The 13,761-nt window shown below is 34.7% G+C and overlaps 1 protein-coding gene across 1 annotated transcript in view; it reads right to left on the bottom strand.

Annotated features, from left to right (window-relative positions):
- The window catches only part of OTOGL (otogelin like), a 149,981-nt gene that overhangs the window by 54,424 nt on the left and 81,796 nt on the right, over positions 1–13,761 (bottom strand). Inside the window, exons 28-33 of the mRNA XM_045588285.1 lie at positions 13,303–13,422; positions 11,942–12,058; positions 10,997–11,153; positions 10,430–10,456; positions 2,707–2,874; positions 711–989 (exon numbers count right to left, since the gene is read on the bottom strand). Of these exons, the coding sequence (XP_045444241.1) occupies positions 711–989; positions 2,707–2,874; positions 10,430–10,456; positions 10,997–11,153; positions 11,942–12,058; positions 13,303–13,422 (868 nt within the window). The remainder of the gene's footprint in view (positions 1–710; positions 990–2,706; positions 2,875–10,429; positions 10,457–10,996; positions 11,154–11,941; positions 12,059–13,302; positions 13,423–13,761) is intronic.

Below are 13,761 nucleotides of genomic sequence, written 5' to 3'. Positions count from 1 at the left end.
TTTTCTCGTGAATACAGAAACCCTTTTTTGAAGCTCAACTTGAATTATCTAAAATTTAAAGACTATCCAGGTATACAGAAATTTATCCGCAACAGAAAAGGCAAATGATTAGTTTTCTCAGACTGACAAGGGGTGGTTTGACTGTAAGAGTGTGTGTGGGAGAACCGAGACAGATAGTAAACTCTTAGGTTTGAAAATAAAGGGTGAGATTAAATATGGAATGAGGCAGTGAGGATAACTCTCTGAAACTCAGAAAATGCATGACTATGGCACTCTAAGGATCTCTAGAAGTAAGATCAGGTTCCCGCTGAACCAGGGGAGCCTCCCAGTGGTCAATGGAACCAAACACCCCAGTGCTCCAAGGACAGAGATAATCATGTGTCTTTATCATTAAGATTCAGGTTATTAAGAAGTTGTCTTCTAGGGAACAAAAAGTAGATACAAACACTAGACATCCATGACACATGGGTGAGCTCTATTTCCAAAGCCCAGACAGCACTGAAAGTAATCATTGGGCCAATAACTAAAAATCACAATGTTCAAGGCTGTTGTAGGCAATGTACCAATTAACTTATCCCATACAATAACCCCGTGAAGTAGGCATTATCATTTCCATATACATATACTCCATTAAGAATGATTTGAAATTAAAACCTGCTGTTATGTAAATTATCTATTTATTCTCCTTTTGAAGACTTCAGGAAACACACCTTCAATGCTGAAGCTACTTGCATGTTTAAATTCTTCCGAATCATCATATTTTGATGCTTTGACAGTAAAATCTGTGAGTGTGATGAAAAAGCCTTTCTTGCTGTATAACTCAAAGGCACTGTAACCAGGAATCCACAGGCCTTGGTGGTGGAAAAAGGTGGCTCTCCGATGAAACGCCGAATTCACCTGCCACAGTTTCAAACTAAGCGTCTCATCCTTGTTGACGTAGAGAAAGAAGTTTGGCCTTTCCGCAGATTCCAAGGACACAAGTGCTGGTGCTGAAAGACAGAGAGTGTGTGTGACAAGCCCCCGGGTTCTCTGGAAAAAGCAGATGACCACCCCTGGCATTACAAAACGTGCCTATAAAGTTAACAAAACAAAACTGCAAAGTTGCCCTGCATTTTTAATGCCATTCTTACATATATCAGAAATGAGTGATAAGATCTCTAAAGAAAAAATAGTATTTTAATGCATTGGATAACAGGGACAACTTTTATGAGTATTTGATGAGTGCTATTTTTAAAACAATTTATCATATATTAGGGTGGGGGGAGATATATCAATCTCAGATGCCAGATGTAAAATATCACACAAGTAATTAAATTATTAATTGGACATGTTTTTGTATTAATACTAGTAAGCTTTAACATTTTCAAATGCATGAAATCTACAAATGGCTTCATTGAATAATAGAAAAGACTAAGAGAATAGACAAACAGATCAATTTAAGCATGTCACTGTGTTTCAGTATCACTGGGTTTTTAATGAGCAAATGTTCTTTCGAGTTATATGACTGCATTAAGAAAAAATTAGATCAGCATTATAGTCTATTCCCAGTAGATGATTAAATTGCTAATGAACAACTACAAAGCATTTGAGAAGTATAATCCTTTTTTTTAATATATAGGCTTTAAAAATTTCCCTATATGCATGGGTTATAAGTACAAAATCCATAACATAAACATGCTTTTAAATTAAGTTTTTGGGTTTAATTTTTAGACCTTCATATTTTTAAGCAACTTACTGAATAGAAGATATTTGCAAATTACATATTTGATAAGAGGTCTTAATTTAAATCCATTAGAATTTTTCTATTAAAAACATGTTATTTTAAATCATTCAATGCAAAGTTCTCTCTATGGGTCAATATATCTTTCCAAAGACTTATGTTGTGTCCTAAAACTTGCAAGTTCCTTTGTTGAGCCTGAAAGATGCAAATAATAATAAAAGAAATATTTTAAAGAGAATAATATATAAATTAGAACTTAGGTGTTTTCAAAGATTTTAAAAAAAACCTAAGGAGCTCTTTTTAAGAAAAGTGCAATTTATTCTAATTGGAGAGTAAGGAGATTTCTCAGAACAGGTGAAATTTAAATTGGACTTATTCATTCAATAAACATTTCCTAAGCTTATACATAAATACACGAGGCATGGCTGGTACAGTAACAGTGTAGCTCGGGCCTCACAGATCAGACAGGTTCCAAGCAGATACAGCCCGTGTGGGTCAGTAAATGTGGGGCAGGCACTGAGACACACAAGGGCAGGTGAGGGTAACAAATGGTCCCAATGGCTCTCTCTGCTCTGAGTTATGTTCTTACTATTTAACAACTTTTTTATATCAAATCACATTTTTTTCTTTTCCTTAAACATTTAAATCTTTCAGATGTTAGCTATTAGTGGACTGTTTTTCAAAAATTTCAAATTAAGTACAGTGATTAATACCATAAAAAATTTAAGCTGTGTTTTATTTAGGACCAAAAAAATCCAATAATCACAATCCTAACATATATATGCCAACAGATCAAGAAAAGTAATTATTTTATATACAAAAGAGATAGATAGTTCATGTACCAGCATCTTATTTTATATTCTCTGGGACACCTAGAAAAAATGCCATACACATATTAGATCCCAAATTAATATTTAGTGAATAAACAATTGAAATAGTGTAAATAGAAAACTAAAATCTTATTTTCAATTGGAAATTATACTTACATGATGCCTTCTCTTTGAAAAGACCTGGAGTGATCATAAAAATGAAAAATAAATCACCTTGAGTACCAACTCTTGACAAAGGGAAAATACTTCTACTGGTTATATTGGCCCCCAAAACAAGGCCACTCTGCCCATAACTTGCCAGCATATATGGACCTTCTCCAAGCCCTGTTTAAATACAAATAAAAGAACCATAAATTGGCATATAATTTTTACATTTCAAGCTATCATTTAAATGGGATAAATTTTAATAACAAAAGCTACTCCAAAACTTGCTGCACATTTAAACATTACTCACCAATAAAATCGCTGAACTCTTTACAAAAATATATACTATAATTTTTGGACTATATACATACATAGTTATGTAATTTATAATATATATACACATGGATGTGTATACGTATACATGTGTGTATAGCCATGTTGGATAAAAGAATGACATATCGGGTCTAGTAATACTTAATGTCGTTTTAACATTCGTTTAAAATCTTGCTTGGCGTTGACTTGTATTGACATAACCTTCAAACACGTGGTATCTACAGAACGTGTGAAGTGCAATTAACAAGTTTTGCTTGAAAAAGTTTGTGTTTGGTTTGGTTTTTGTTGCAAAACTAGGGCTAAGAAGATGGCGGATGAAGAGCATATTTGGCACTGCATGCTTTACGAGTTCCAATTGGGAAGAAAAGCAAGTGAGGCTGCAAAAAACATCTGTAGTGCTCTTGGTCAAGATGCAGTTAGCGCCAGAAAATGCCAGCGTTGGTTTGAGAAATTTCGGGAGGGAAAGTTTTCGTTAGATGACAAGAGTGGTCGAGGCCATGTGTCCAATTTTGATCAAGAAGTTCTTCAAGCTCTTTTGGTGCAAAATCCTCAAATTATCCAACAAGAGCTTGCGACAACTTTAAATTGTTCACAAAAAACAATTTCCAATCAATTGCGTGCACTTGGCAAAGTCCAAAAGTTTGGAAAATGGGTTCCTCATGAGTTGACCGACAACAACCGTAATCAGAGTCACAATTTGCAGTTCACTCCTCTCTCGTCAAAACCGTTTGCCGTTTTTAGAGCAAATTGTTACCGGAGATGAAAAATGGGTGCTGTATGTTAATTTGTAAAGGCGGCCTCAATGGTTGGACAAAAATGAGGCTCCACAGCCCACGCCAAAACCTGACTTGCATGTGAAAAAAGTGATGTTGTGTGTTTGGTGGAATTTTAAAGGAATTCTTCATTATGAACTTTTACCATCTACCCAAACCATTACAAGTGCAGTGTATAGTGCCCAATTGGAAAGGTTATCCCAAGCTTTAAGAGAAAAAGAACCCGCGCTGATTAATCGGAAGGGCGTAATTCTTCACCACAATAACGCACGACCGCATACTGCAAGAATCACTGCTGAAAAACTGCGCCAGTTGGAATGGGAAGTTCTCCCTCAACCTGCATATTCTCCTGATATTGCCCCTTCCGATTACCATTTGTTTCGTTCTTTGCAAAACTTTCTTCTTGGAAAAAAATTTAATAATGAAGAATGCCTCAAAAATGCATTGACCGAATTTTTTGCATCAAAATCACAAGAATTTTACAACAGAGGGATTAAAATGCTTCCTGAGCATTGGGCACAAGTTGTAGAAAACAACGGCAACTATATTGTTGATTAAATTTTGTTGTATTGTTTAAATAAATTCGATTTAAAAAAGTATTAGAAAACGACATTAATTATTACTAGACCTAATAGCTTTCTGCACCTCAAATTTTCCCACCTATATGAAGAACTTTGTCTAATTAACCTTCCACTCTAACATTCCAAGATTCTAATCTACTCTCAATAAGCATAAGTTTGTTTATCCATCAATGACCAGGTATTCTGATAGTCTTCTAAAAGTAATTTCTAATAGGTTACATTGCACAAAAACAGAATTCACAGATGTGATATACAATATTTTGCTCTTCTAGGATTATTGAATTTCAACCATGAGGCATGTCTATAAAAAGAAAATAATGAACAAAATAGATCCAGAGACATGGAAGCATGGAACAAATTGACAAATCTCAGAGGACTGTGGTAGAGAGATTAACCAAAGAATGTATATGTATATGTATATGTATATGTATATGTATATGTATATGTATATGTGCATAACCCATGGACACAGACTATAGGGCAGTAGGGCTTGGGAGAAGGAAGTCTTATGCCAGGGGTCAGTGGAAAGAGGAAAAAAGGGGACATATGTAATACTTTCAACAATAAAGATAAATTTTAAAAATATGAAGAAGCTTAACAGAGATATCAAAGATCTTTTTATTTAATACTATCATTTCCCATACACTTAAGTAGTTCCATATAAAGTAGAAAATACTTGCTATAGTTTGTATAGAACCAAACCTGCAGCTCAATCTGAAATTTTTTTCTGCAAAAAATTTAATCTTATAAACAGAATAATATATATTGTAAATAAGTTTGCTAATATTTAAAAATATATGAGTTAGATTTTATGATAATAAAATCAAATTAGCTTCAACCCAATCCTATGTGAAGTTCATTCTTAATCATCAAAATTACTAAGTTAAAAATGATCAGCAGCCGCCGAAACCGGTTTGGCTCAGTGGTAGAGCATCGGTCTGCGGACTGAAAGGTTCCAGGTTCGATTCCGGTCAAGGGCATGTACCTTGGTTGCGGGCACATCCCCAGTAGGGGGTGTGCAAGAGGCAGCTGGTTGATGTTTCTCTCTCATTGACATTTCTAGCTCTCTATCACTCTCTTCTACTCTCTGTAAAAAATCAATAAAATATATATATTTTTTAAAAATAATCAGCAGCCGAAACTGGTTTGGCTCAGCGGTAGAGAGTCGGTCTGTGGACTGAAAGGTCCCAGTTCCATTCCGATCAAAGGCATGTACATTGGTTGTGGGCACATCCCCGATGGGGGTGTGCAAGAGGCAGCTGGTCGATGTTTCTCTCTCATCGATGTTTCTAGTTCTCTATCTCTCTCCCTTCCTCTCTGTAAAAATCAATAAAATATATATTATAAATAAATAAATAAATAAATAAAAATGATCAGCAGTATACCTTTTACAGACATATGTATATTTTATGTTATAAGTTATGTAAAATGCTAATATATATGTAGCATGTGGTATTAAAAAAATATTAATCTGTTTACTCTTATCGCATTTCACTTTCCTTCTAGTCTCTAATTTTTTTATTTTTTTGTTTTATTGATTTTTTACAGAGAGGAAGGGAAACAAAGAGTTAGAAACATCAGTGAGAGAGAAACATCAATCAGCTGCCTCCTGCACATCCCCTACTGGGGATGTGCCCGCAACTAAGGCACATGCCCTTGACCGGAATCGAACCCTGGACCCTTCAGTCCGCAGGCCAATGCTCTATCCACTGAGCCAAACCTGTTCCGGCTATTCTCTAATTTTTAATTTCAAGAATAATTTTCCTTTTCCAGCCTATTGTTAAGAGGGAGGAAAGAACATATTTAAAGAAATCCAAGGACAAGGTTGTTTCCCTTTCAGAATGAAGACCACGCCTGAGAGAAGAAAAGAAAATCATTGGATTAGAGGGTCAAACATCTTTTAAGTAGAAAGGAGAGCAAGAACCAAAATATTCACCATTAGGACCAGGAGAAGAGGCAGGGTCTCAGAGAATGAGTTATCTTCAAGCCTGGTCTCCTCCACTGACTCATCAGCTGGGACACTTTGCCTTTCAACTGCTGTGGACACTTATAAGCCATGAGGAAAAGAGCTTTCTAAGGGAGTTGACACATTGGGTGGAGAGGAGACTTGAAAGAACGTTGCCCCCACACCAAGACAAAGCTGAGCAGGGACAGTGGAGAATTTCTAAGCAGTGCACACCCCAGTTACATGTACAATGTTTCTCTCTGAGCTCAAGTCAATAAAAACCAAAGAAAACTCTATCATTAGTCTACACCACCTACTGAATTGTTTTCTAGGAAAGACAAGAACAACATAAACTTTCAAGATGTAATATCCTTCAATTTACAAATATATAGATTTGTATAAATATAGGGTAAGCAAATAATAAATTATAGATAGATAGATAAATGATAGATAATACAAAAACAAGTTGTGTTTCAAGTACTCACAATGGCAAACCTACTTTTGCCTACCCCTCTATGTAAATAATGTACAAATTAGTAGATAAATATGTATATTATAATTAGATACAATTCAAAATGAAGAAGACATATATACAACTATAACTTAAGGGTTTGAATACCCTCATGGATATTCAACATAAGAATAGGGAAAAGGCCTGGCCTTCAATATGACTCAATGGTTGAGCACTGATCCATGAACCAGAAGGTCACAGTTCAATTCCCCATCAGGGCACTTGCCCATGTTGCAGGAGTCAGCCAATGGATGATTCTCTCGCATCATTTATGTTTCTATCTTTTTCTCCCTCTCTGAAATCAATAAAAATACATATTTTTTTAAAAATGAATAGGGAAAAAGAAATAGATAAATGAACAAAATCTCTGCCGTACTGCACAAGTCCCTTGCTACAGCAGTCTGAAGAGATAACTGCCACCTGAGAAATCCATTTGTATAAAAATCAAACACTCTAGAGTTGACTCCCAGTTGATTGATACCTTGTGTATGGATTGTTTTCATACATTTTCACCAACATTGAGAGACACAGTCATTGACTTTATCATTAATTTTCTGCAGGGAGAAGAATAATTTTACCATCTACCAAAAGCAATAATTTCCTGCAGTGATTTTTTAAACATAGTGTTAAGCATATCCTATCAAGAAAACACTGAACATAAAATGTGTACAACATGTTTTAGTGGGATTGTGAAGTCCTTGCTCATTTATGGCAATAACAATACAATATTTATATTTTTGCAAATGCCATAAAATGAACATGAAGATAATATATTGTCTTTGTATTGAAGATTTTTGAGAGAATCTCAGCTGTAACCTTTGAATTCATCTGCCTTTTAAAAAAAAATCCTCTAATAGAATTACAATTATTTATTTCTGAATTTCTTAAATAAGTAAGAATTTTAATAAGATAGTGTCCATGATGTGATAAGTAAACAGAGAAGTATGTCATCTATGAATATCCAAAGAAGAGTAGGCAAATTTACAAGAGCTCTGACATCATTCGAGATGAAAAAAAAATTAAGAATAATCATTTAAAACATTTTTTCTGTACTACTATAAAAATATTATATGCCTGTCAATCATCCATTTTATTGCATCATTTTTATGAACTTTTTAAAAATATGTTTTATTGATTTTTTACAGAGAGGAAGGGAGAGGGCTAGAGAGTTAGAAACATCAATGAGAGAGAAACATCAATCAGCTGCCTCCTGCACACTCACTACTGGGGATGTGCCCACAACCAAGGTACATGCCCTTGACCAGAATTGAACCGTGATCCTTCAGTCGCAGGTTGACACGCCATCCACTGAGCCAAAACAGCTAGGGCTATTTTTTCATGAACTCTTACTCTCCTGTGTCGATTGGTTCTTCTCCCTATTAGTTTAGTCCTAGAGAATAGATTCCCCTGTCACTTCACTGAGTTCATCGGTGTCTCATGAAGGCCAAATGCCTCATGTTCACCCTCTGAATATGACCAATATCATTAAAAATGAAACTAAAAAGCTGTTTTTGAAGAATGCTATAACACATTAGAGGTAAGAACCACCAGTAGAAGTGCACAGACTTGTTGCCAGAAAGGAAAATATACTAAATAAGAAGAGGCAGAAGTCAATTCTCAGAAAATTCTGCTTCTGGATCCAAGAGCCTCCAGAAGGAACACGAGAAAGTACAGACTTTCACAGCAGAACTACGTGAGGCAGGAATTCTTAAGTGAAGAAGCTATTGGAGTGTTTTCTTTTTTCTTTTTTTTTTCTTTCCTTTTTATTGGGGTGAGACTGGTCAATAAGATTATATAGGTTTCAGGTGTAGATTCCTATGATACATAATATTCATATTGCATTGTGTACCCACCACCCAAAGTCAAGTCATCTTCTATCACCATATATACTGTATATTTGGTCCCCTTTACCCTTTACTACCCCCACCCTCTTCCCTCTTCCCAGTAATAACCACCATACTGTTGTATGTGGAGTGTTTTCTTAAATCAGTTTCTGTGTACATTCTGCAGAGTGTATGATAACAACGTGTGGTGATCGTTCTTAGAGTAGGATGTGTTAACCAGACACTAGGCAGTGTAGCATGGAAGTGATCAAGCTCCTTGGTTCTGAACTCAGATTGCTTATAAATCCCAGCTAACAACATTTTGGCTAAGTGACTTTGGCCAAATTACTTACTCCTCTGTCCTTCAATTACCTCCTCTATAAAGTGTTAATAACAATGCATATAGTACAAGCATGTTTTGAAACTTAAATTATAAAGTTGCCAATATAATAAAACTATTGTTATCATTACTGTTATATATATTAGGCAATCAGTCTCACTTTAAACATGAATTCCAAATGACTGATCTGGAGTATTGGGTGTGTTTTAAATCCTGACAAGAAATATATTTTTTAAACTATCACAGAATATTTTTAATGTTCGATTGTTTCCTTTATCAAACTTCCATACCTATATGAAAACAAAAAACTAAAATATTTATTTTCTTTTTAATTTAGCATCTCTATTTATCCAATATGTTCTGGCCTCCTTTGTACTATAGTTGACAAACTCTGATTCAATAAAGCACCAAAAATGCCTTTGATTGGTTGCTTAGTTGTTGGTGTTTTTAAATGGCTTAGGGAAGTGGTTGGCAAGCTAATTAGTCAATAGAGCCAAATATCAACAGTACAACAATTGAAATTTCTTTTGAGAGCCAAATTTTTGAAACTTAGACTTCTTCTAACACCACTTCTTCAAAAAAGGGCCAAAGAGCTGCGTATGGCTCATGAGCTGTAGTTTGCTGAGCATGGGATTAGGGTTTCCTACAACTATTACTCTATTATTTCCATCATGGGTTCATATTTTGTCCAGTCACTGACGAAATAGACACCTCTTGAATCATCTTACTTTTCTGAAATTAGTGTTAAGTGGCTACACCTTCCTCATTAAACAGGTTTGACAAGAAACATGTTCCAATCTGCCAACTTCTGGTGCTTTCACTAAGAATATAATTTTGTCTCATAGCTTCTATAACTTAGTAACAGCCAGCACCATCTGTTAAACTTCTTACTGCAAATGTGGATGTTTTTAGAGCTAGGAGATTTTCATTATTATTATGAAATTAATATATTCTCGTTCTTATAATATTTAAATAATTATTTGTGCCCTAACTTATGACTATATAAATTCTTTCTATTATTATGACATCTATAATTTGTTTCCCTTTTCTACAACATAATAAAAGTTTGCATAATTTTCATTTTTATACACAATGGTAAAAGGTATACATTTGGTCTATGTCTCTCTTTCATTTTACCAAAAAAAATTAGCTAAGTTCACTCATTTATATTTTTATATCATTCAAAAACTATTGAGGGCCTCCTATGTGCTAAGATGATGGTCATACCCTCCTTTTATTTTCCAGGGAATAAATTTTAACACAAATACTTAGAAATTTAGATACAGTTTAGAAGGCAAAGGCTTTTATTGAATTGCAAACCAAATTATTAACTATTCATACTTTGTTCCCAGCAAAGTTGTCCAAAAACTTTTAATCTGAAAATACATTTAATAGAATACTATAGTGATATTCCTTAACTGTCACATACCTTCATTGTAATAGTCACAATCATGTGCTAAAAGAAAAAAAGAGAAGAAATGTTAACTTATATAGGAATCTGGCCTAAATGTAAGATATTGCCATGTGTTTATCAATGACCAAGCAAAAGAACCGTGAAGTGACGTTATTATAAAGTCTTCAGCAGACTAACCATCTACACAAGTATATAATAAGTTTAGAATCAAATTTAAAAGCAATCCAAAATGATGTTTTTAAAAAATGTTTCTTATAATCAGAACAAAGAAACTTCATAGCCATAAGAGGAATAGCGGAATAAACACTTTATCTCAGGATGGCATATAAGTAAATTACAGTTCACATGTTGAAGTGACAACAGTCAAACACAGAACAGAAAACATTATCTCAAATTTTTCTGTTTGTAAATTCTTTAGCTATGCTAAAATGTATCTGCATTATCAAAGGAATACACAATTTAGTCATCTTAAAGCAATTCTATTTTCATGAGTTTTATGGTATTATTTCTATGAGAAGACAATTAATAGGATCTCCTTATGACGTTCCCACCTAATGATGAAGTCCTAAGAGGGATACTTACCACAAACAGTAGAGGATCTCCAGTGAACCGGTACCCCTTCCTGACAACACTTATGTGCATAAGCTGCTACACTTGTGCATAAGCACTCACAGTCCCCACCGAGATTACAGTTACAAGTGTCTTCATGGCAATTTTTGGCAAAAGAAGTAACATCAATCTGAAAAATTAGGTAAAAAAATCAATCAATTTCAGTAACTACTAACTATAATTGAGGGAAAGTCTAAGGAAAAACTAACAGGTAAATTTATGAAATTTGATACTAACAGGTTGTCACTGATACCTAGAGAGTCCTCAATATCTCAAACCTCTATCATGCTCACAGGAGAAAGAAATTGATTAGGCAAATGTAAGATCAAAGAACTAGCAAATCATGTAATGGGATTAACATACCAATATAATTTCAACGTATGCAATATAACAGATTTATAATTTGCAGAAGTTCATTGTTTCATCTTTGGAATATTCACATTGGCATTAAAAAAATTCTGTTACCCATGGTACTTTTACTTGACATTTATAGATATCTTAAGCAATTACATTTCTAAATACATTACAGTCCATCTTGTGATATGCTTCTAAAACCATTTTAAATGTGCTACTGGAAATACTTTTAAACTATACTTGGGGTTGAGGAAGAGCATGCCTATTTGTAGTATTCTCTGCAGAAAAACAAATGCAGCTTTGATCAATCTTTTATGGCTTTGATGATGTATGCAAAGAAATGCTTCATAAACTAGTAGAGATTCCTGCAAATGGATGCTATTTTAAAAAGATGGTGTGTGGAGAGAGGAAATCAACTAAATGCATCACTTTTACAGAAAAAGAAAAAAACAAAAAACTACCAAATTTGTCTTCCTAACCATGGTTAGCTAAATTATTTGTCTCAATGTTATAAATGTAGCAGTACCCATTTAAAGGTGAGAGATTAGTAAAGTATTCATTTACCACATTGCGACAAGGAGCAAAAACATCACTGTACAAAATGGAGCATTCTTTCTTGGCATACGGAAATTTGTTCTGATGTGCCTCACAGGGTTTAAATAATTCATGTGCGTTTTCACACTGCGGAAAATGTTAAGGGAGAAAAGAAAGTTTTAGGGGTCATCTGTGAAGCAGAAACCAGAGTAACCAATGCTGACTGTGTCCATGACAAACAGCTAATACCATATATCCTCCTTCTTCCAGACAGGCTTTGCCTAAAGCACAGTGCTCAGCCAGCTCAATGTTCATAGCATGCGTTATTTTTGAAAACAACCAAACATACTGTTAAAAATCATAGGACTATTAGAGACAGTAGAGGTAAATAATTTCCCAATTGCCTTAAGTGCGGCATTTAAATGATTAAGATCATTACATGAGCAAAGGATTCTCTTTCCTTTCATTTTCACCTCTTTCATTTCTGTCGTGTGCCATCCTCTGAGTTCTACACACTCACACTCCTGTCAGCAGGCTCACCGCCAGTGTACTCAGCAATGTGGTCTCAGACTCTTCTAATCTACACCTGACACCGCCCTGGGAAAGGTCATCTTGGTCTCTTCATTGCTAAGTACAAAGGCAGTTTTGCAGTCTTCATCTCACTTGACCTTTCTTGCTACCTTTGATTCTGTTTATTACTTTGCCCTTTTTAAAGGTCTCTCCTCATTTGATTTTTGTGGCACCATTTGGGGGGCGGGGGGAGGTTCCTCCTTGGCTGCTACTCCCCATTCTCCTTCACCCTCCCTTCTTAGGAAACCTTGACCTTCAAACTTCTCTTTCCCACATTCTATTCGCTTCTCATGGCCTCAACACCCCGAATACACTTGTAGCTGCCAAATCTATTTCTAGCCTGGATCTCTTTACTGAATCTGAAAGCTGGGCATTTTCACAAAAGATATCTCTGTCACTTCCCTCTCACCATACCCGAGCCTACTTACCTCTGCACCATTGCCCTGCTCTCACCGTCCCCTGCCACCCACCCTCCGCTTTGTCCTGCCTCAGGGAAGAGCGCCAGCATCTACCCAACAAGCCACAAAGGCAGAAGACCTTCTTGAATTCTTTAGACTCATCCTTCCTAATACAATCTTTTGTAATATTTGTCTAATTCACAGATAATTTAACCTCCTTCAGCCTCAGTTTCTCCATTTATAACATGAAGACAACGTCTATTACATTGTATGGTTGTCACAAGAATGATATTAAAAGACAAATGTGAAAGCAGTTTGTCCAATATGAATTGCTATACAACTATTACATAAAACTAGTATTATCTAAATAAATGCTCCCATAAGAATAAAATTATTTACTTATAAGATCTATATTCAACTTACCTGTCCTAATGCCCAGCTATCTCCAAACACCTGGGCATTTCTCACTTCTAAGTTATTAGATGTGGTCATGTCATTTGAAGTACATTTGTCAAAGTTTCCACATAATCCTGATATTTTGTTCTAAAGCAAGAGAAAATTACTAAGAAATATTCTATGTTCACTTTAACATTTAAGGACAGATAACTAAAATATTTTAAATGTTTAAGATAGACATTTTAATAATTTATTCAATAACCATTTACAATATGTTTCAAAAATGTGGAGTTTCATACGTAGCTAATTATATTTAACAATTATTTTTAAATTTTCAAAAATGTTCTACCGTCCTCCAAATTTTTATCTTTCCACACTTACCAATGTCTTAGCATTGATGCAACCAATAGCATAAGTAACATGGAAAAGAATAATACAAACATTACACTTGTATGTATTCATGTATATATAAAATTTTATTGATAA

Source organism: Pipistrellus kuhlii, unplaced genomic scaffold, assembly GCF_014108245.1.
Source record: "Pipistrellus kuhlii isolate mPipKuh1 unplaced genomic scaffold, mPipKuh1.p scaffold_m20_p_3, whole genome shotgun sequence".
Lineage (NCBI taxonomy): Eukaryota > Metazoa > Chordata > Mammalia > Chiroptera > Vespertilionidae > Pipistrellus > Pipistrellus kuhlii.
The sequence above is the reverse complement of the archived record's forward strand: the minus strand, read 5'-3'. Positions and strand labels throughout refer to the sequence as shown.